The sequence below is a fragment of the Urocitellus parryii genome, chromosome 3 (assembly GCF_045843805.1).
Source record: "Urocitellus parryii isolate mUroPar1 chromosome 3, mUroPar1.hap1, whole genome shotgun sequence".
Classification (NCBI taxonomy): Eukaryota; Metazoa; Chordata; class Mammalia; order Rodentia; family Sciuridae; genus Urocitellus; species Urocitellus parryii.
This window is the reverse complement of record NC_135533.1, coordinates 214,722,103-214,745,612: the sequence shown is the minus strand read 5'-3', so window position 1 is coordinate 214,745,612 and position 23,510 is coordinate 214,722,103. Positions and strand designations below refer to the sequence as shown.

The 23,510-nt window shown below is 55.0% G+C and overlaps 1 protein-coding gene across 1 annotated transcript; it reads left to right on the top strand.

Moving 5' to 3' along the window:
* Nucleotides 1–1,025: 1,025 nt before the first annotated feature.
* On the top strand, nucleotides 1,026–20,169 carry Nfilz (NFIL3 like basic leucine zipper). The gene is made up of 4 exons (XM_077796587.1): nucleotides 1,026–1,208; nucleotides 1,805–1,854; nucleotides 3,901–4,088; nucleotides 19,316–20,169. Exons 1-4 carry the CDS (start codon nucleotides 1,026–1,028, stop codon nucleotides 20,167–20,169), a joined length of 1,275 nt encoding a protein of 424 aa, XP_077652713.1.
* The last annotated feature ends 3,341 nt before the right edge of the window (nucleotides 20,170–23,510 follow it).

The following is a 23,510-nucleotide window of genomic DNA, read 5'->3' as shown; positions in this document are numbered from 1 at the left end:
CATTCTTCTGCAATCCTCCATCCTTCCCCATTCCCTACCTCTCCACATTTCACATGGATTAAGCATATTATTCTGGGATAGCCTGGGACCAAGTGGCCTTTTTCCAGATTGTTCTCAGTATAACATCCTGCAGGAAGGGGTGGGCCAGTCACACCCCTCTTCTTCCCCACCCAAGTCCTGCCTCAGTAATTCAGGGACCGTTCCTCTGTTCTTTGGCTTAAGAACTGGCCCACTGGCAAAGAGCATGGATATATGTCTTGTCCACCACTTGCCTTGGAATAGCATCTGGCATGTGGCTGACAATCTTTGTTCAGTGACTCAAGACCTGTCTGAAGGTCGACACCTCTGAAGGTGCCTACTCATGTTATCCTAATGGCTACTTCCACTGCCCACCACCCCCAGCCCTCTAACTCCGAGTGTATCTCCTTAATGATTATCCATCAGCTGCCTCCTATGTCTCCAGGGTCCCCAGGATGAACTGTTCCTCTTCTTCCATTGGAAAGCTGCTCTTCACCCCAGACTCAACCACTGCACCAAAGACTCCAAACAGAACTGTTCTGTTGGAGATGTCAAGTGGTTTTGCTGTGGGGTGTGCAGGTCTGGGTATTCCACTCTAAGACCACTTGGTCTGCCTGAGTGTTTACTTGAGGCTGGCTGTGGAGGGGACATGTTGGTTTGTGTGTGCATACGTGTGTTTGTGCGTGTTTACTCAGGGTTGGCGCCCTGGGTGCATGGATGTTCTGTGTGCTAGGGCGCCATCTGTGAGGGACTCCACATCAGAGATTAGATGAGCTTGCACTTGCATTTTGACTGATTTCCAGCAGAGGGCACTCACGGGTCTCATTCTAGCCAAGTCTCCATGATGAGCTTCCTCCAGCTGGGATGACCAAATTCGCACAAAGGTGCGTGCTGTGCTCTCTGTGGACCCATATTTACCTGTGTGGTGTCCGTGTGTGTGTGGCAGACAGAATAATGTTCGATGGCACCAAGAGATGTTCACATCCTAAGCCTTGGAACCTGTGAATATGGTTCCTTGCATAGCAAAAGGGATTCTGCACCAGGAGGAGATGCCCCCCAACTACACGACAGAGCCGCTCACCAGGCATCTTCAGGGCGAAGAACTTGAACCACCACAACCTGCTGGCCCACAGTGCCACCAGCACCACGCAGGGGTGACCGCTTCCCTCTCCAAGGTGCTGGGTACTGACGTCAGTGACTACACCTGACCCCATCCCTACAGATGTCCCCTCCCCAGAGTCCTGGGGAGGTGGCCTCTCCATTGCTTTACACCAAGACACCAACTGCATCCTGGCCTCATCTCAGTGACATTTGGAGTTATGGGGTCACCAGGCAGGAAGCTCCTCCAGCAGCCAGAAGCCCTGCCAGGCAGGTGCAAGCTGGGTGGGAAGGGTACGTCGTCAGGAGCATCAGCCCCCAGCGTGACTTTCCCCGGTGACTCCCACCCAGGGGCCCTGCTGGCTCATGACCCCTCCATGCTCAGCTTTGTTCTCTCACATCTGTACTCAACCCTCCACATTGGCCCGGGCAGGCTCCTGCACCCTGTCATTGGCACCTCCAGTACCCCTGTGCCCCAGCTTCCTGGCCCCTATGTCCCAGCCTCCCACCAGCCAATGCCCAACACACTGACCCACTCAAATGAGCGAGCATCCCCGTTCCCCGTGCGACCTCAACAGGCCAACCCTGAGAGTCTGCTTCTGGGAAATCCCCCCAAAGCCCTATGGATTTGGCCAGGTTCTAGGCCTGGGGCCTGTGGCCTGGACCTATCTGGCTCCACCCTCCACAGATGGGAGCAGCATCCGTGTTTCCCAACTGCCGGTCACTGCAGCTTGACCAGTAAGACAGAGGGGCCTGGACCGGGGCTGAGGGTGCTTGTGCCTGAGACCCCACTTGCCTGGGTCTGCAGACTGTGCTCCCCCCGCTTTTTCTAGTGCTGGGAACTGAACACAAGATCTTGCACACGCCAGCCAAGTGCTTCCCCACTGAGTTACCTCCCAGCTGTGTTCTGTTTTGAGATAGCACATAAGAATTGTAAATATTGATGGGGAACCATGCGAGCCCAATCCAAGCAACAATCAGATGAGGGCAACTGGCTTACCCAGCATCTCAGACTTTCTTGGTGTCGGGACATTGAATATGCGCTCTACTGACGACTCAGAAATATACAGGGATGGTTGTCAACTCTGGTGCATAGGAAGTTTTTCCTCCTATCTGACTGCAAAAAGGGAACTAGAACCTTAGGATACCCTGAACCCTCCCGCCCTCAGCCACAGACCTTATTGGATTTCATCAATTACTACTGAGCTTTAATAATCTGTTATGTAAGCTTCAAATTAACACTTTAAAATTAGGATTTTATTTCCAGTGAACTCCACATTCTGCATTGCAATTGACTCAGAGAACTCCCAGTGATACCGTCAGCCAGTGGACCCAAATATCCACCTTCATTTGAAAAGCCAAACGAAACACAATTGCTTCAATGGCTCTAACCCCTGGCCTACTACATTTTCATTCTTAAAAAAAAAAATTCTCACATTTTTATTGGTGTGTATGATAGTTGTACATAATGGTGTGGTTTGTTACCTATTGGTTACCCAAACCTCAGTCCTTGTCCTCGATGCCAATCCAATAGCGAGGGCACAGTTTTGAGAAAAAGGAAAAAGAAAGTGTATTGCTTTGCTAACAAAGGAGAAACACAGGGGACTCCTGTCCCAGAGGCTGTGACTCTGCCCTTGAGCAGGAACAGGGGGCTTTTAAAGAGGTGACTCCGTGTTCTCTGTTGGAGTTGACATTCACTGGTTGATTTGGGAGAGAGTCATTTCTGAGATCTTCTGGTGCCATCCCCAAAGTCTGGGTTACTAAATCTCGCTGGTGGATGTGTGCTCAGGGACAGACAACTCCACCTAGGATAGGGAGGAGAGGCAATTCTGTTTCCCCTGAGATCAGGGAGGGGGAGAGATTAGGGAGGAGCCGGGAGAGAGCAAGAGGAAGAAACGTGTCCATTTAAAAAATAATTGCAGTAGCAGAGCAGCTAGGGCTATATTCAAAGCCCAAAGTGGAACACAGTAACAGGTTAAATTCCTAGCACCTCAAAAACAAAACCCATAGTTAGTGACTTACATAAAATGCTGTTATATCGGACCTGACATGTTCAGCACCTTCTCCACCCTCAAATACCTCTGGGCTGGCGACAATGGATTCTTGAGTGAATGAAGAGGGGTGCAGTTCCACACAGAGACCACCGGGGGCCGCTGTTGCCAAGGTCAAAGCTGCCTCCCCGCTCGCGTCCGCCGAGAGACTCCGCATCCCGCTGGGGGCCGCTCCCCAGGACGCCTCCCCCTGCAGCCCGCAGTGTCGCTCAGGCCCCTTCCGCGTCTTCAGGCCCCGGCTCGGGCCTGCCGCCCGCTCAGCTCTGCCTGTGTCCCTCCACCTACTTGCAAGTTTCCCAGGACAGATCCTTGCTGACTCTTACACCTGGGGATTTGCAGCGCTGTCCCCCCTCCCTGGACTCCCTCTGTCCCTGCTTACTGCTGTCCACCGGGAAAGCGAATGTCACACTTAGGAACTTCGCTCCAGATTCCCCGGGGGGCATGTCAGTTGCTGGTCTGTGCCTCGGTTTCCTCCGTTGGGTAGGCTGGACAGAGGGGGTATGTCCAGGCAGGTCCAGGGCAAGGAATGAGAAGATCCAAAAGGCCAAGGGGAGTCATAGAGGGTGTTTGAGCAGGAGAGTGTCCTCCCACGTAAGGAGGGAAGGGACGCCTTTCTTCCTGCCTCTGGGTTTTTCTGTGGTTGGAATGGGAGGCTCTAGCTTCAGCCAGCCCAGACACCCTGTGGGGTGCCCCCCGGGCTAGCCTGCAGGCCCCCCTTCTCTGTGCCCTCCAGGTGGGGCTCTTTGCTCCCTCAGACACCAGGTAGGGGACAGCCCTGGCAGGAAAGCCACGAGCTGCAGGCTGGGGAGCTGGGTGTCACCTTTACGGAAGTGTGGGTGACCCCCTCCGCCACTGGGGAGTTTGGAGGCTCCACACGGCTGGTGTGGCTGTGGCAGGTTCAGAGGAAGCAGCAGCCGAGAGGTGAGCCCTGCATGGGTGGAGGCCCCGCTGGTGGGGCTGGCCTTCTGGGGACTGGGGTCCTGGGACCCCCCAGTGTCCCCGCCCTGCTCAGCCAGCCCCTGTCTCTGCTTCAGCCTCTGCCTCCCAGCCTCAGACCTCCCCTTCCCCTTGCCGGCTCTCTGTTCCTGTCCTTTTCACCCTGAAGGCTCCTCCTGGCTTTCTCTGTCAGAGGGGGTGGAAGCCTGTCCCCTACCCCGGGAGGAGGGGTCTCCAGGAGCCACAGAGACAGCGGCAGGCCGAGAGACAGGAGGGGACAGGGAGAGAAACAGAGACATGTAGTTAGGGAGGCACAGGAGAAACCCAGGGGGGGGTGGACCCAGGACAGACGGAGCCAGAGATGGGCGGACACGGGGTGCCTGAGGGGGGACCTCCTTCCTGCAGCAGCCCCCCGCCCCTCCCCCCTGGCCTAGCCCTTCCTCTCCTGGGGCTCCTGCTGCGGCCTCTGTAGCTGTGGCTCCCGCCCAGCCCTGGTCCAGCCCGTGGCTCCCCAGGCCGCGAGTGACCGGGAGCCCAGCACCCAGTGTCCCTGGTCCCTACCGCTGGTGACATGCACTTGTGTGCATGAGGTTTGGGGGGGCCGAGAGGGGCGCTGGAGGTCTGTGAAGATGGTGCGTCGGGGTTGGGGGGTCTGGCTGTTGGGGGGCTGGGGGCCTGTGGGTCTGCTCTGGAGAGAGCGGGGGCCCAGCCCTGGTCGGGGTTCTGCTGATGAGGTGCGTTCAGCTGCCTGGAGACCTTTGCGTGGGTCCTCAGGGGCTTCTGCGGAAATCCAGCTGCTGCAGAGATTTGGGGTATTGGATGCTTGGAGCCAGAAGCGTTTCATATTTAGGAATTTTCTTTCAGATTTGGTGATATTCGCGCTGATACAGATGAGCTGACTTGGGGAAGTCTGAATGCAAAACCCATTAATGTTTCACATCCACTATGCACGGAGCTGGGGAGGGTGTGATACAGTGTTTTAAATCATTGTGCATGAGACAGATTTCCCGGTGTGGCGTTGCCCACTAACCGTCTTGTGTTGGAGCTGAAGGAGCTTCAGATTTGGGGTTTTGGATGAGAGATGTTCCGGGGCTCAGTGCTTCGAGATTCTGCTTCTGTCCTTCTGGGTGGTTTCTGGGGGTCGGCGAGGAGGACAGCAACGGCTCTTGCTCGCAGTGGTCCTGGGGAGCTGGGCTGCGGCAGGGCCCTGTTCTCCAGGATTGACAGCGGGGTCTGGCTGCCTGCTGTGGGGTGGCGGTGTCCCAGGACGGGCCAGGGTGCATGTTGGAGGCAGGTGAACAGCTACAGACCTCTGGCTCCTGTGCGGGGATGGGCCTGGGGGCCGTGAGCGCCCCCTGCACCTCCTGCTCTCTCTGTTTCTTTCCCTCTTTCTCCTCATCTCTCCGTTTCTCCTTCCACACCACACTTTCATTCAGACGTTTATTAGGCAATTACTGTGCACCCGGCTGCAGCAGGGCGTCTGGGGGCTCTGGGCCTCTTCAGAGGGGAAGAAGAAGTGGGTGCCCTTGTCCACCACCGGCGTGGTTGGCACTGGGAGTGGGAGTCCACAGTTCCCCTGGAGCAGAAGGGCTGGGTCTTTGTGATGTGGAGAACACTCTTGGGCCTAGGCTCCTTCCCGAGACTTCACGTCTGAAGTGGAGGGATTTGCAGGCCTGGTGGGCCCGGGAGTCTGGTGTGGGTGCAGGATTCCCCCTCAGTGGAACAGAGAGGGTTCCAGGTGTTGCAGAGGGAACCAGCCATGGGGGTATTTAAGGGGAGGGCTCTCCCGGCAGTGCAAAGGCCCTGCGGCAGGACTGTGCTTGCAATGTTGGGGGAAGAGCTGGGGCCCACGTGGCTGGAAGAGAGTGGGTGAGGGGGGGAGTAGAGCTCAATCTATCTCTGAAATGTTACCAGATGTCCCCTGCCTTAGGATGGCTGCCTCATGGTGAGCTGCCAGGGGCCCTGGCAGGGTCTGTAATGAAGGAGGCCGGGGGCCCTGGTGTGCCCTCAAGCCAGCAAGCCTCAGTTTCCTCACTGGTGGAGCCTGGGGATGGTGTGCACGCGCTCACTCTGCTGCCCGGCCTCGTGGAGGGAGAACCCAACTGGCCTCGTGGGAGAGAGATGTCCGTCAAACAATTGCACATAGGAATGTGGCATCCTGTGACACTAAAGGCCAAGAGCAGAAGCTTGATATTTAGTAAGTGCCTAATAGTGGGAGGTCAGGGGGACTTTCCCAGAGAAGTTCTGATCGATGGAGGGGAGCCACAGGCTGAGGGAGGGGCAAGAGCACTCCTGGCTCTGAGGCTGCATGTGTAAAGGCCCTGTGGCCAGCCAGGACGGTGGGAAGGCCAGTGGGTGGAGCGGGGTCAGGAGGAGCTCCACTTGGTCTGTGGGGGCCCCTTGGGTGGGGTGAAGGGGTGTAGCCTTGATGTGCAGAGGGTTTTAAGCAGGAAAGTGGCATAATCTGATGGCATCGTGAAAAGATGCCTCCGGCAGATAATGTCTCTAAAATGCTTAGCACAGGCAGTATCGGAAAGGGCTCAGACGATGCCAGTGGGTGGCTGGGGGACCAGGAGGACCAGGGGGTCCAGTCCCTGTTCTTTGAGATCCCTAGAGATACCGCTTTGGGTTGTCTGTGGAACTGTGACGTTCTCCAGCTGAAAAAGTGAAATGTCCCAGCTTTGAGCCTAGTTTCAAAGACCAGGGGGATGGTCACCCCTGGGGCGGGGCGGGGTGGGGTGGCCACATCACGGTCCCAAGGGCACCTGCGCAGGGCTCTCCCTAGGCCCTGGGGCTTCGTGGGCCTCGAGTGCTGAGCCGTGACGCCACCCCCCGTCCCCTGTCCTGGTCTGGAAGGTGCTCTGTGGACCTGCTCACGGCTGGCCTCCTCTCAGATTCCAGCAGGTGGGCTCTGGGCTCCAGCTGTGCAGGTTCTCACCCCCCCTCACCCCGGGGCCAGCTGCGACTGAGAAAATCCTGGGGTCCCTCAGAACCTCTGTTTCTTCCTCAGCAAAAGGGGTGCTGTGTCTCCCGGGTGCATCGTGAGAACCAAACACTGTTCACACTGGTTCACCCAGAAAATAGTCAAGGACTTGGTGTGACAGGTGCCCTGAGGCCGGGGGCCAGGCCCGCCGGGGTCTGCGGCCTTCCAGGCGGAGGCAGACACTAAGGATGCCAGTCAGCGGTTCAAAGAGTTCGTCTTTATCGTCACAGGTGATAGGGTGTCCCTTTCCCCTCCGCCTTTTCTTTCATGTGATGCTGGGACGGACCCAGGGCCTCACACACGGGGGCAGGTGCCCTACCGCTGAGCCACACCCCAGCCCTCTTTGTTGTCTTTTGAGACAGGGTCTCACTAAGTTGCCAAGGCTGACCTCCAACTTTTGATCCTCCAGCCTCAGCCTCCTGAGTTGTGGGGGCCACCACACGCGGCTCCACTCTGACTTTTTAGGGCTGAGTAGTACCCCACGGAGCCTGCAGGCCACGTTTTCCCTCTCCCTCCGTCCCGCACTGGCCGTGTAGGTGCTGTCCACGTCTCGGTTGCTGTATGAGTGCCGCGGGGCGCCTGGGGGCACAGTGTGGCCACTGATTTCTCTGATGTGAGATGACGCCTTTGAGAATCACCCTGGCTTTGTCATCCTTATTGTAAACGTGGAGTAGGACACCCAGGCCAGGCTCAAGGGCACGTGCCTGTGGTCACAGCGACGCAGGGGACCGAGGCAGGGGATGGCAATTCAATGACCACCTCAAACGCTTTGCAAAATCAACTGGTCTCAAAAGTAACTAGAAAGGGCTGGGGTGCAGCTCAGTGGGAAGCGCTTGCCCAACATGGAGAGGTCCTGGCTTCTGTCCGTCCCCCGTTTTGCAACAAACAACTGTCCCCCAGCCCCGTCTCTTGTCCAGCATAAATACACACAATTATTACTTGTTAATTAAAAATGAAGTGGTGCCCACGTATGGGGTGAAGACGGGTGAGTGTGGCTGTGTAGCCTGGGGTCAAGCAGGCCTGGTGGGGAGGTGACGGAGGTGACATCAGGGAACAGCATTCGGGCAGTCGGAACCCCGTGCAAAGGCCCTGAGGCAGACCTGTGGCTGGCGTTTTGGAGGAACAAGGGGGGCCCTGGGAGAGGCCCGGAAGGAGGGGCTGCAGTGAGTGAGGAGGCGGCTGTGGCCCACCACAGGTGACAGGGGAAGGATCTTTGGTGGAGTTCTGCAGGCGAAGCCCGCAGTTTCCCGAGGTGGGTCACATCCGGGCTGGGGCGGGGCTGTTGCCAGCTTCATGGAGGAAGGTGGGGACATGGGATGCTGGGTGTGGGTGGCCCTGAGGGCTGGGTGTCCCCTGAGTGCCATCCAGGGAGAGGCCAAGTCACAGCCTCCAGGGCTCCGTGTGGGTTAAGGAGACGTGCCCACGGAGGGTGGGGGCCGGGTGGGCCTGGGGGGTCCAGCCACTTGCCCCTGGGGACGTGGGGCTCAGGTGCCAGGGAGGGAGACCCTTCCCCAGCTGGGGTCTGGGGGGCAGGTGCTGGCGGGGTCCTGGCCTTGCCAGGATGTGGCACCTCTAAGCTTCCTTCCTTTGAGGCCTGGTGACCAGGGCCAGGTGTCCCCAGCCCTTCCTGGCCACACTGCTGGGGCCTGGGAAGGGTGAATGTCAGGGTGAGTGGCCTTGAGCTTCTGCCTTGCAGCTGGGCCTCGGGCTGGGCGGAGCCCATTACCAGTGCTGAGGACCCCCGGGGTGTGAGAGGCCCGGGGAGGAGGACCGGGTCTGAGGCTCCCTTTTTAGGGAGGATTTTTTTGATTCAGGCAGAGTGGACAGGCAGAGGTGGAAGAATGAAGTTTGTTCCACTGACTTCTAGAAGGTGGACTGTCCATCCCGTGCCCTGTCCTGGTGTGGGGCCCGACCCTGTGAGCCCGCCGGGGGCTTCGTGAGCTCTCGGGGTCCCATAACCGAATGCCCATGGCTTTGGAGACCAGTGTGTTACCTGCTCGACTGCGAACCCGTCTCGTGCCCATTTAACAGTTGGAAAACTGAGGCTTGGGGAGAGGAGGCCCGTGTCCAAGCCTGGCAGAGCAGGGCTGGGAGCCTGGCCACGGGCTCGGGACACGGCCTCCCCGCCCCCTGCTTCCTGCCCACCAGCCTCCTCCTGGCGTCCAGGACTCCCGCTGGGCCTGTGGGCTGGGCCTCCCTGTGCCCCTGGGAGGGGGGCCTGAGGCGGGCGTGGTGGCCGCGGCCCCATGGTGCCTCGCGTTTTCCCCGGGAAATCTGAGCTCCGCTGAGGCTTCTCGGTTTCGGAGGTCGGTTTCGCTGGGGCCTTTAGGAGGCGGGGGCTGGCTCATTGTGAGAGTGCAGCCTCCTGGGCGCTTCCCAGGAAGGGGTTGGGCTGCCCAGGGCGTGGGAACAGCCCCTGGGTGGCCCCTGTCCTCCCGGGTCACCTGCAGCAGTGGTGAGGAGGCCCCTGTCACCCCCGTGGGTGGCGAGGGGTGGAGGAGTCAGGGATGGACCAGCAGTTCCCAGCTCCCCGCTTGCTCACCTCCTGGGACAGGCGGCTCACTGCCTACCTGGTCCGCCTCTGCGGGCTTGGGAGCAGGAGTTCTTAGAAGATTCTCTCAGATACTGGCCCACACCTGCAGCTCCACGGACCCCCCTCCTCAGGATGGCACAGATCATACTCCCTTCTCCAAATACTTCCCACCTCCTGTGTGCAGTTGAGTGACTGTTCTGGAGAACTGTGCGCCCAGGGTCATGGGTGATGATGGAATCCCGGGCCCCGGGAACCCAGCAGAGCTTCCTGGTCTACCTGGCTGGTGTCCATCTGGTGAGCTTCCTGTAGGAGGTGGCATCGACAGAGGGATGCAATTTGGCTTGGGAAAGAGGCGAGGAAAAATGTTTCAGGCAGAAAGAACAACAGGGACTTGGAAGGGCATCCGTTCAGGAGACAGGAGGAGGCCAAAGGGCTGGAGTAGTGCGTTGGAGGAGGGATATGGGGGCTCCTGAGGCCAGAGAGGGGTAGAGAGAAGCCTGGGGTGCCCAGGGGGAAGGGAAGAAGTGCCAGCCGGGGCGTGAGTCCCGCTTTGCCTTGATTCTGAATCGCTTTGCCAGGAAGCAACTTACCTCTCTCCCTTCTAAGTACTCAAGTGCCCATCTCACCGCATCCTTGCCAGCGGTGGGTTTTATCACTTCTGAAAATCTTTGCCCATTTCAGGGGGAAAATTGTCATCTCATCACGTCGGTGAACAGAGGAGCGTTTCCTTTGTAAGCAACAAGGAAAGCAGTGTCCCCAGAGGTACCCAGGCCTCACAAACGTCACCTCTGGCTGGTGGACGTTGAGGAGTCCGACACCCACTGGAGAGTCTGTGGTCACTTTTATCTTCCCGTGAAGCATGGGACATGCTTGACTCACACCACATGCGGGTGCCCCCTGGCCACGTGGGTGTGGAATCTGAGAGGCGGCCTCCCCCACCTTGATTCATCTTTTTTCTCACCTTTTTTTTTTTTTTTTTCTCTTTTTTTGATCCTTTCCAAGTTGTGACTGCTCCTCCCTGGGCCAGTGGGTCCACAAGCCACTGTCGGTCTGTCCTGGTCTCGGGGGTCTTTGGGCTCAAAGAAGAGGGTGGCAACCTCAGGAGGCCACCTTGGGGTGCCGGCGTCTTACTCCACAATTTACAATTGGATTCTCAGAACCCCTGCCTCCAGTGGGCACCCTTGAACCCCCTGCCAACACAATTTCATCGGCAGGCAACGATGAGGCATATTTACGGGGTGCAGCGGGGTGTCTGGACACCTGGATACAACGTGCAGTGACGGAATCCAGGCCGCGGGCCAGCGCGGGCTGTCTCTCTCTTAGTTTCTCTCAGGTCCTCTTGTGCCCGTGAGCTTGGCTCGCGTTATCCCTGGGAGGAGGGGGCCCGTCTCCTCGGGGCCCAGAGCCCATTCCCTAGGAAGAGTCCTGCCCAGCTCCAACCTCACAATGCAGGAAAGAGAAGCCTCCCTCCCAGAGAGGGAGGGAGACCACAGACCCAACCTGAGAAGCCTGAGAGAGGCCCAGCGGCCCCGAAGGCTCAGCTCCACAGTGACCCTTTGGATCTGGGCTGCTAAGCTCTGGGCCCCAGGTTCTGGCTTCATTTTGCCACTAAAATCCCCTGTGACCTGGGGCCCGGTTTCCTTTCTCCGAGTCGCCCATCTCTCGAGTTTTCTAGCAGCCCCATTTGGTGTATTATCCGAGCTCCAGCGGGTCCTGCCTGAACCGAGGATCTACCTGTTTTGGGTTCATAAGCTTCTGTTCTTGTTTCTTGGCTGAGATTCTCTCCTTTCTGTTTTAGAAATGATGTTGAGTTGTGGATGGACACCGTGCCTTTATTTCATTTATTTATTTACATGTGGTGCTGAGGATCGAGTCCAGTGCCTCACACGTGCTCGGCGAGCGCTCTGCCACTGAGCCCCAGCCCCAGACCTCTGGGTCACTTGATGGGGTCATTGTGAACCTCATTTAAAATCGCACTGATATTCTCTGTTCCCTCAGGAGGGCAGACCCTTTTCCGGTATTTGGGGAGGACTAGGGGGTCTGGGTGTGCTCTGGGTCTGCCCTCCTGAGTGGAAGTTCGATTCCATCACCATAAACGGATTCAGTTGCGCAGGTTGATCCCCAGATCCTCGTGGAGTCCTTTCCACACCGACAGCGCAGGGGTCTGACAGCGGGAGTCTAGAGGGAGGGGATCCTGACGATGACAAGGACAGCAGTAATGAATGGAAATGGCTTGTGGGTTTCCTTGACCACCAGCAGTTCTGAACACACCTCACCTCGTGTCGCCTCCATGACAGTGACGTGGGCACCGCGGTTGGGCGCGTTTTGCAGGTGAGCCCTGCACGCTCACGGAGGTGACCCGACTTGCCCAGACGTGCCCCGTAGGAGAACGTGAACCAGTTAAGACAGGTTCTCTTTGGTTTTCTGCATTAAACATTTTAATTGATAGATCACTCATCGTACCTCTTTATGGTTTGTGGTGTGGCATTTCAAAACGTGAGCACCATGTGCGACGATCAGATCGGGGTCATCTGCACGGCCTTCACCTCAAACCTTGGTCACTCTCGTCACATTGGAACACCCAAGTCCTCTCTACGGGCTATTTCAAAATATTCAGTTAATACCCTGTTACCACCCAATTAATATTCCATCAATTACCCCCCACCTCGACTCACGGCCACAGTCCACCCTCCTGCGCTACAGGAGCGTGGGAGCCTTCCTCCTGCCCGCTGCCCCTGCCCCTGCCCTCCACCCTCGGACCACCCTGCCCGCCCTCAGCCACGGTTCCCACCGTTCTACTCTCCACTGCTAGGAGATCATCTTCTTTGGCCTCCATGTAAGTGGGAACACAAGGCAGGTGCTCCTCATTAACGATGTGTTCAGTTTTATGGGTGCATTATGATCTATACACAATCTCAGGGTTCACTCTGACGTAATTGTACAAGCGTGGACTGTAATTTGCTCCAGTTCTGTCCCCAGTATTTCCTGATTTCTTCTTCTCCTCCCTCCCCCTGTTCCTTTTTCTCTAATGCGCTGGTCTTTCTTTCATGCATTTATAGATTTTTTTTAAAAGTCGTGCCTGGTGGCTGTCCGTAAAGGTGACATGCACGGAGGTGGAATCGGGTATGCACACGGGAGAGGTCGGTCCCATTCAATCACCACTCCTCCCTTTCCCCGTCCATCTTTCTCTGCTATCTCTCTTCTGTCTTCTTGGGATTCTCCCATCCTTTCCCCTTCTTATTTTGGTCACATGTGGAAACATGTGAGAGGCAACATTCAACCCTTGACTTTCTGGGTCAGGCTTGCTTCATTAAGTCCTCCAGTTCCACCCGAGGACCAGCAAAGGCCATGATTTCCTTCTTCTTTATGGCTGAGTACTATGCCATCATGTATATACACCACATTTTTTTTTAATCCATTCGTCTGTTGACAGGCACCTGGGCTGGTCCCATAGCTTGGCCATGGTGAATCGTGCTGCTATAAACATTTATAGGTCTGTGTCACTATGATTGCTGATTTTAGATCTTTTGGATAAATACTGAGGGGTGGGATAGCTGGATCATATGGCGGTTCCATTCCTAGTCCCTGAGGAAATGTTGTCCAGAGTGGTTGCACTATTGCAGTCCCACCAACAGTGTTCGAGTGCACCTTTTTAATCCACATTCTCATCAGCATTTATGATTATTTGTATTCTCATAACTGCCATCTGACCGGGGCGAGGGGGAACCTCATGTGGATCTGATTGCATTTCCCTGATTGTCAGGATGCCGACCATTTCTTCACATGCTTGTTGGCTGTTGGTGTTTTTCTTTTGAGAAGTGGCTGTTTACCCTTTGCCTATATATTAATGGGGTTATCTGGGTTTTTTTGGCATTCAGTTCTCTGAGCTCTTTGTACATTCTGGATGTCAATCCCTGCCTGAGGAGAGGTGCCAAGTTCTCCCGATCTGTAGGCTCCCTCTTCATGCTCCTGATTTTTACTTTTCTGCAGAAGCTTTTAAATTTGAAGTTGTCCCACTGATTGATTCTGGGTTTCATTTCTGGAGCTTTAGGAGTCTGGTTAGGAAAGTCCGTGCCTGTCCAACGGGTTGGAGTCTTGCCTGCGTTATCTTGTAGTAGCTGTGGGGTTTCTGGTCCAACTCCTGGGTCTGGGATCCACTCTGACTGTAGTGCAGGTGGGCCATGGGGTCCGGTTTCAGCCTTCTCTACGTGGAAGTGCAGTTCGCCCGGCTCCATTTGTTAAAAAGCCCATCTTCCCTCCAGCGTTCGTCTGGACTCCTTTGTCTAGTGTCGGATGGCTGGACCTCTGGGGCTTGGCCTCTGCCATCTGTTGGATTCCCGTGGTCTTCGTGCCCTTTTGAAGCCAATACCAAGCTGTTGTGGGATTTGAGATCGGGTGACTGTGACGCTCCAGTGTTGTGCTTCTTGCTCAGATCTGCGTTGGCCATTCTGGGTCTCTTACTCCTCCAAATGAATTTTAAAACTTTCCCCCCTGGTTGGGTGGAGAGTGCCATTGGGATTTCGATGGGGACTGTGTGGAATCTGCACAGGGCTTTTGGTAGGATGGCCATTTTGATGATCTTACCTCCACCTACCTGAGATGGGAGGGTCTTTCTATCTTCTTGTGTCTTTTTCAATTTCTTTCTTCTGTGTTCTGTGGTTTTCTTTGTAGAGGTCTTTCGCCTCCTGGGTTAGATTTATTCCTAAGTATTTTTTTTATCCTGAGGTCACTGTGAATGGGAAGCTTCCCTAATTTATTTTTTAGCGATTCATTATCCGAGTGTAGGGAAGCCACTGATTTGTGCATGTTGATCTCATACCCAAAGCAGGTGCTCCTCTTCCCCCCACATTGCCTCTGGACAGCTGGGTGTCCATCTCAGCCCTGCCCGGTAGTTAGCTCTGCGGCCTCTGGACTCTCTTCTCCTCTGTGGACTCCGACCTCTACCCTTTAGAGGTGCTACACGTCTTCAGTGGACGAGGCCTGTCCACCTGGCGTGGCAGGGGAGACGGCACGGGAGCCTGCGGGTGCTCACTTGGGCAGGTTGCTCAGAGCCTGGTTCCTCACCTGTCACACCCGGATAAGGACCATACTAGACTGTCCTCCTGGGTGGCATGAGTGACAAATGAGACATTGCACATGCCCAGCTCAATAAATGTGCCCTTTTTTGGAGGACAGCAGGCTGGAGCGGGGACAAGGAGCAAGGTCATGGAACAGCAGGTGTCATCGCAAGCTCTCCACTGGGTTTCTCCAAAGGGAAAGGAAATTTCTCCAAAGGAAAGGAAATCAGCAGGTGGCAGAGATGCTTGTCACCTAGGGAGCAGAGCTGAATGCCCCCTGGTCAGGGGGGCTGTGGAGGACTAGGGTGGAGCTGGCCTGGCCTCTGTGAGGGAGGCCACTTTCCTGTTTCCTCACCCTCTGGCCGCTTCAAGGGGTGGCTCTGCTCACCCCCTCCTTAGCGCTTCCTCCGTGACCACAGGAAGGCCTGGCCCTCACTGCCTCTTCTCTAAATAGACCCGGGCCCCGAGGCTATCTGCTGCCCCATCTGGTCCCAGCAGAGGTGTAGGGAAACAGCGGTTGGGGGACTCAGACCAAGCCACAGTGAGGACGGACTCTGGCACGGAGTGCCACAGTGAAACGGAGCCACCCTCCACCTCACGGGCTTTGCATGACAGCGACTGCCCTAGAGCGCTCAGCCTGTCCTGCCCTTTATCTGACCACCTGCCTATGCTGGGCCTTCTTCCTTGGGCATCTGCTGGCTCTGGCTTGCCTTTTAGAAACTAGGTTTTTTTTTTTCTTTCTAAGTGACACATAAAGATTTCTGTTGGGTATGGGGTACAGTGTGACAATCAATCCATGTATAAAATATGTGACAATCAAATCAGGGTAATGATTATTTCCATCGCCTTATCATGGGGCTGGGGGTGTAGCTCAGCTGGTGGAGGGCCTGCCTCGCATGCACAGGCCCTGGGTTCCATCCCCGGCCACCCCCAAAACACAAACCAACAAAACCAACATCTCCTTATCACTGTGTGTGTGTGTGTGTGTGTGTGGCCTTCATACGCTTCTCCCTCACCCTGCCCACTTCCTAGTGGCCACTGTCCGCTCCTTCTGCTGTGAGTGGGAACAGGAAGTTCTTGCTTGCGGTGCCTGGCTTGTTTCACTCAGTGTCACGTCCCCAGGTTCATCCATGTTTCCCTAGTGACAGGATCTCATCCCTTTTTTGATGACTGAATGAATAGCTCTCCTCATGCATCGAGACCACATTTCCTTTATCCATTTGTCTGTCGGTGGACACTGGTTGGCTCTGTGTCTTGGCCACTGTGAACGGTGCTGCAGGGATCCCTGGGGGGTATAGAGAAAAGCAGGAGGACTGGGCCACGTGGTCCAGCTGGTTGGTGTGGCTTTTGAGGACCCCTGGTTGTCCCTGCTCTCCTTTCCAACCCAGCTGGGTTCCGGCCACCTCCTAGGGATGGCCTTGACCCCTCCTCAGGTGCTCATCAGTTCCTGGGCTGTGGTCAGCATCACTTGAAGTTGGGACGATTGTGGGGATCTCCTCTGAAGTCCCCAGGACAGGACAGGCTGGTGGCAGAGAGTACTGTGTCTGGGGCTTGTCCAGCTGGGAACCCGGATGAGCCATCTGGGCAGTGGATGTCCCAGGCCAGCCACGTGGGGGAGAGAGGAGCCGTTCAGTCTCATTGTACCCCTCTGTCATGGTGCCTGCCCTTCAGGGCTGCTTCCTTGCGACCACTTATTCATCTGCTGATGCTTCCTTATTCAAATATTCTTGCATTTATTGATTTATTAAAAATATTTGTACATTTAATGGTTCATTCCAAAAACGCTAATGTAGTTAGTGGTTCATTGAAAACTAATGCTTAATGGTTCATTTAAAAAAAATCTGTGCATTTATTGGTTCATTGCAAAAAAAAAAAATCCTTATATCCCAAAGTGTTTAGTGAAGCATAAACATTTCACAGACAAGTAAGCTGGAGAACACGTAAGTCAAACGAAACTAAAACTTACTTTTGCAGGACCTCTCTGAGCCTTTAGTGTATTTTGTGATTCTCCTTTAAGGAATAAGTTATGCAGAATTTTTGAAATGTCTCTGTTTATTTATTTTTCATATTTTGGAGCAGAGCACCCTTAGAATGTGGACTTAGGATCCTGGTCCCTGGAGTGGTGTGATTTGACTGTGTATGCCCTCACCCCTTTCCAACATGACCTGAATTATCTTATGCAGCCACAGACACTAAGGTCAAGAGCTGGTAGCACAGAGGAAAAGACTTAATTCAAGAAAAAACCTTGGAGGAGAAGGAAAATACGCGCTCCCGATTCAAGCTGATACCATTTTGGGGGGGAGGGGTACTGGGGATTGAAACCCAGGGGCACTCTACCACTGAGCTACATCCCCAGCCCTTTTATTTTTGAGATAGGGCCTCATGAAGTTGCTGAGGCTGCTTCAAACTTGTGATCCTCCCCCCTCAGACTCCTGAATTGCTGGGATTACAGGTATGAGCCACTGCGTCCAGCAAAAGCTACCACCATTTATCTTAAAACTGAGTGCTGAGTTTCTTGGTGGCCAAAGCAAACAGGGCAATGTGGTAGGTTTCATTTTTTTGGCTGGAGTTCAGTAGGAAGGCCAACCACTCTCCATCTGTGAACAGGTTGTTTTCATCATTGATTCATTTACTCAACAATTAGTGAATTTACCACCTACTATTTACAAACACAATGTTAAGTACCAAGGATAAAATGGTGGACAAAAAAAAAAGACATCTGCCTATCCATCCATTCATCTCCATCCATCTATCCATCCATCTATCTCCATCCATCTACCCCCAACCTATTCATCTATCCATCTCCATCTATCCATCCATCTCCATCCATTCATCCTTCCATCTCTGTCTGTCTATTCATGTCCATCCACCCATCTATTTCCATTCACTCATCCTTCCATTCATCCATCCATCTACCCACCTATCCATCCATCCATCCATCCATCTATCCATCCATCCTTCTTTCCATCTACTCATCTTCATCCATCCATCTTCATCCATCCATCCATCCTTCTATCCCATCCATCTACCTATCCATCTCCAATCCATTCATCCATCTCCATCTACCCACCCATCCATCTATGTCCATCCATCCACCCTTCCATCCATTCATGCATGCATCCATCCATTTCTGTCCATCTATACATCCACCATCTCTATCCACCTATCCATCTCCAACCAGTCCATTTATCCATCTCCTTCCTTCCTTCCTTCCTTCCTTCCAATCATCTCCATCCATCCATCCATCCTTCTATTCACATCCATCTATTTTATGTCCATCTACCATCCATCTCATTCACTTATCCTTTCATCCACCCATCTCTATCTATCCATCCATCTCCAACCATCCACTCATCTCCATCTACTCATTCACCCACCCATCTATTCCATCTATCCACCCTTCCACCCATCCATCCATCCAGCCATCGAGCCAGCCATGCATTCATCCATCCATTTATCCATCCACCCATCCAGTCACCATCCACTCACTAAACTTTTCCCTTGTCTGTCCCTCTGTCCACTCCCCCACTAGCTCACCATCCATCATTCCATCTTATGTGTCACCTGTCCACTCTCAAACACCATCCACCTCCCATGCCCATTGTACACTCACTTAATGCATCTATCACTTGCTCACCCTCCATCAATCTGCTATGGTTTGAGGGTTCTCCTCAAATTTCCTGGGCTTGGAACTTAATCCCTCAATCCATACGTTAACAGTATTTGGGGGGGGTGCTTTGGGAAGTGACTGAGTCACGAGGACTCCTCCTGCACAAGTAGCGAACGCATTCGTGGATTAACAGATGAATGGTCAATGGAGGGAGAGGCTTTGCTATGCAGGTGGGCCCTCTCTGGCACCCTTGCTCTGTCTCGTGATGCCTTCCACCATGTTATGATGGAGCAGGGGGGCCGATAGCAGGTGCCAAGTCTCCAGAACAATGAGCTAAATAAATTTATATTCTTTACAAATTATCCTACAATCTGAGGCATTTGGATTTAGCAACAGAAAGTGGACTAAGGCACCATCCAACCGTCATTCATTCACTGATAGAAAATTTAAAAACACTGTGCCATTACTAGGTATTTTTCCATCAGTCCACTTATTCATGCCTTGGGTCCATCAAAATTCCAGCCACAGATGGGGGAGATTTTGTGGTGCAATCTGGGCACGCTTCAGGTGAATTGGCCCGTTTAACTGCATGGTCACACATTCTCTCTTTCTAGGTTCAGCCTCCCTTCTGTCCTCCTGGGGTCTCCAAGAACTTTACCCTGGATCTCAGATTCAACTGAGCCCTTGGCTTGTTTTCTGACCTTCTCAGTGGTAAGGAGAATGCCCCGGGAGCAGCCTCTGTCCTGCTGACTGGCTCTCCAGGATGACTCTGGGATGCTCTTAAGCCTCTTCTGGCCAAGTGGCCTCCGTCTGGAGGCCTTACTAAGTGCTTCCCCCCTCAGGCCTCAAGCCACCCACCAGCTCCCCTTACTGCCCACCATCTCTCGGTCTCCACCTTGGCCTCCAATCCCATCCCCATTCCAGCTGTCCCCTCCACCGGTGATAGCAGAGACACAGGATAAATCCAAGGGGGAGGTCATCTGGGTCAAGCCCCTGTGTTCAGTCCAAGACCTCTGTCCTCTTTCCCAGGTCCCCCGGTGGCCCTGGACATGGACGTGCTGGGCCTGCCAGACCTAGCTCAAGGTTCCAGCAAGACTCTCTGGGTTGCCCGGGGCCGGGGCCCAGCCGTGCGAAGGCAGAGGGAGTTCATGCCGGAGGAGAAGAAGGACACGGTCTACTGGGAGAAGCGGCGGAAGAACAACGAGGCGGCCAAGAGGTCCCGGGAGAAGCGGCGGCTCAACGACGTGGCGGTGGAGAGCAGGCTGGCGGCGCTGCTGGAGGAGAACGCGCTGCTGCGGGCCGAGCTGCGGGCGCTCAGGCTGCGCTTCGGCCTCCTGCCTCCGGCGGGGGGACCCCGGACGGCGCCGCTGCAGGCCCTGCTGTGGGAGTCTCCCTGGACCGGGGCGCCCCACCCTGCGGCCGAGCCACTCTCGTGCCTGGCTGGCTCCCAGGGCGGCCTCCGGGGGCCATATTCCCTGGATGCTGGGATCCCAGGGTGCCAGGGCTGCCTGATGGCCCAGGGGTGGGCCGGCCTGGCCTCCTCTTCCAGGTTCTCGCCGGACGCTGCTTCCCTGGCCCCCGAGAACATTGACGTGGCCTTGCAGGCTGCCCTCCCCGCTGCCCTCTTCCGGTGTCACCTCTTGGAGGGGCAGGTGGGGTCCAGGCCAGAGCTCAAGTCTTGCTGGGGACTGTGGTCACCCATGTCCCCTGGATGCCGGGCCCCAGGGCCGTCAGATTTGTTGCTGACACCCTCTGCAGACCCCACGGGGCTTTCTGCCACCGTGACCTGCCCCGTCCCAGGGAACGGTCCCGAGGGTCTGGCTCAGCCCTCGCTGCCCCACAAAGTGCGCATCAAATCCCAGGCCTTGGGCGCGCTGTCCTGAGGCTGGGAGTGGCGGGGCCTCTCTCTGGGCCTCCCGGTCAGTTCAGGCCTTCAGCCGGGCAGTTGGCATCCGGCAGGGTTTGTCCAGGGGTGAGTGGCCCGGCCATGATGAGCTCCCAGAGCTGGCAAGGCCTGTGGGGAGGGGACGGTCCCCTTCTCAGGGTCCAGGGCAGGCCCTCAGTGGAGGACACAAGGCCCATCCTGGTGTCTAGCGACTGCCCCACCCTCCACCTGGGCTTTGGGCTGTTCCTTCCCCTCCTTTCTTCTGCTCATCCCTCTGCCCCCCACCCCCCATCCCTGTAGTCATCCTCCGCCCACCGGCCCTGCGTCCCCCATCTGTCCTTCACTGTCCACCATCTCTCCACTGCCCCTGACCCTTCCTCAGCTGTTCATGGAGTCCCCCCCATTCACGGCTTCATTCATTCCCCATTTACAGAGGATTCCCTGTCCCTGCTTCCCCCCTCTCCCGACCTGAGACCCTCCCTCTCCAGGGTGGCCCTGATTCCTCTTCTGGGGATGGCCTGGTGCCCTGGGGATAGCGATAATGTCTCAGGGGTTCAGTCCTCACCCCTGGGAGCTCTCGGGGCCTCGCTCAGGGCTGGGTTTGGAATTCAGCCGTGTCTGGTGGCTTCCTCCACGTCTTGGGTCCCTGAGTCGCAGCGACAGGTCAGCAATCTCTCCTCAGCTGCTCCCCAGGGACCAGGTGGACACACTGCAGCTGGATGGAAAAAGGAGTCACTCTGCAGGGAGGGACCCCAGGCCCAGACCCCTGGAGCTGCCCAGAGCCCCTTCTCCGCTTTTACTCAGGAGATATATATATATATATATATATATATATATATTTTTTTTTTTTTTTTTTTTTTTTTTTTGAGATTTCATCACATTCTGAGTAAAAAGACCGTGGCTCCCATTGCTGGGAGGGCCGTGGGGCAGGAGGCTCCTAGGCCCAGGAGCTGCACTGAGCTATGAGGTCCCCAGCCAGCGGGGTCCTCGAGCCTCAGGAGCGAACCCCAGCTGTGGGCCCCGCTGGTCCTCAGCCCCTGGGTGTCTGGCGGCCATGATGGTGTTCAGGGCGGGCATGAGCAGGGTGCCCCCCTCTCGCCGACACCGCCGGTGGTCAGTGTCACCCTGTGGGCCAGGGGCCTGCTCCACTCCGGCAGGGCCAGGATCCCCGTGTTCCAGGCACGTCCTCTGCCTCTCCTCATTCTTCTCCGGAGCCAGAACCGGGCGGGGCCCTCCAGCAGGGCAGAGCACGCAGAACTGGCCAGGCCCCTGTTCTGCTGGTCAGGGCCCAGCCAGGCCCTGGGCTCTGAGGACCTGCACTACCGGTGGTGGGTGGGGTGGGGACCCAGTGCCCTGCTGTGTCCCCGACCTTGGACCTGGGCTGGAGTCTCCCCTCTCCTAAGAGTGACCTGGGGAAATGGGAAGGCATGGCCCAGCCACTGTCCACAGCGGGAAGAGGGTAGACTGATGTGAGGGAGGTGCCAGTTGGGAAAGCCCAGAGAAAGATCTATGGAAAGCAGATCAGAAGGGGCCCTTGGTGAGTGGTCATTCAGTCTCAACTCGAATGCCTCTAGTGATGGAGAACTCACTTCCTCTAAACCACTTCACTGTTCCTTCTCTTGAGCTAAATCCTGCTTCTTACAAGCCTCCATTTGGATGCTGTTTTTAATACGGGGGCCGCTTAGACCCTCCCTTTTCTCCCTCCCTCAGCTTAGAGATGGCTGGCATCGGGGAAGAAGACCTCAGTTTCTCCTCTCTAAAGTGGAGACCACACTTAGCTCAGATGGTTTGAGAGTTCTAAATCTCATGTTTTCTGTACACAGAATTTCACATACATCCTGGCACCCAGTGGGCCTTCAATACATGTTAGCTCCTCTCTCTTCCTTTGCTTTGTGGTATGCTCTCATGTTCCCTGACCCAGAGTAGGGTGTTTTAGGAGAAATGTTCTTTCATTCTTTGAAATTCCTTCTTTTCATCCTAGGCCTGACTCTTATTATTATTATTTTTTTTTGTCAATGCTCTTTAAATACGATGGCTCTTGAAACTAAATATGAATCAGCTATTCATTTAACATATATGTATTTTCAACAAATAGCTTTTTGAGATGTCAAACAGAAACTGAAAGGGAGAAATAGTGACTTGGATTGAGAGTTCATGGAAAGAGAAAACTCTCACAAATGTCTAGAACATTCATTCAAGATGCATTGATTTCTCTTCTTGTGTGCTGGGCCAGGGATCCCAGGTGTAGGCTCTGCCCTTCCAGAGCCATGGGACAGCTGGTAACTCTCCATGTGGCCTCCTGGAAGAAGCCTGCAGTCACTTCCCACCCTGAGGTTATGTGTGTCAGATTCATGATCGACTTGGCGACTGAATTTTAGGACATTACACAACCACACGTTTCCTTTCCTCTTCTACGCATCCTTCTGGGCTGGCCAGATCTCCCTGGATATGAACCCAGAGTTACCTTTCTGCTTGGGTTGTTTCTGGCTCATGTAGAATGTGCAATAAATGTTAAGGGACGGTCTCTGACTGCGCGCATTTGTGATTTCTGGGGGCAGAGATAAAGCGAGTGGAATATGTGACCACATTCCTTTCTTGTCTAGAGGGATTCACAGACACATCCTGCGGGCCCCCGTGTTATCTAGATTCTTCCTATTCCAACGGGAGGGAGTCCGTGGACCAGGGGCATCCGCATTGCCCAGGGGGTCATTAGACTTGCAGAATCTCAGCCCCTCCCAGGATGGCTCAGACGGAAGGAGCTTTTCCATTGAAGACCTGCAGGTGATCCACGTGCCCACTGAGGTCTGAGAAGCCTTAATCCAGAGCAGCGGTTGGCAGGGGCATCTCCTGTCGGGGGCCACAGGGTCATGCTTTTGACTTGGAGGGCACACGGCCTCTGTTCAGCTGCTCCATTCTGCTTTTGTAGCATGAGAGCGGCCAGACAATATGTAAGCAGATGGCCGTGACCCCGTTCCAGTCAAACTTCATCAATGAAAGATGTGCCGGGTTTGAAGTTCACTGCCAACATTATGATGATGATTATTATATTTTTTTTTTGTACTGGGGATTAAACCCAGGGGTACTTTACCCCTGAACCACACCTAAAGCTATTGTTTTTATTTGTTCTTACTAGTTATACATGACAGTCGGATGCGGCACATCTGTGCCTACCTGGAGTAGGGCTTCTCATTCTCTGGGCTGTAGGTGATGGGAGTCACCTTGGTCGTGTGATCACACGAGCCCGACGCTTTCTGCTGTTTCCTATTCCGATTCCCCCTCCCTTCCCTTCATTCCCCTGTTTCTCATCCAAGGTCCTCTCTTCTTCCCTACCTGGCCTTC

Bases quoted from the DNA above. Each gene is read 5' to 3' on its own strand.
- Nfilz (XM_077796587.1), top strand. From the start codon at position 1,026: ATGGTTCCTTGCATAGCAAAAGGGATTCTGCACCAGGAGGAGATGCCC. The intron at 1,855-3,900 runs GTAAGACAGAGG...TGTGCCCTCCAG, and splicing joins CGGTCACTGCAGCTTGACCA to GTGGGGCTCTTTGCTCCCTC. The intron at 4,089-19,315 runs GTGAGCCCTGCA...CCTCTTTCCCAG, and splicing joins GAGGAAGCAGCAGCCGAGAG to GTCCCCCGGTGGCCCTGGAC.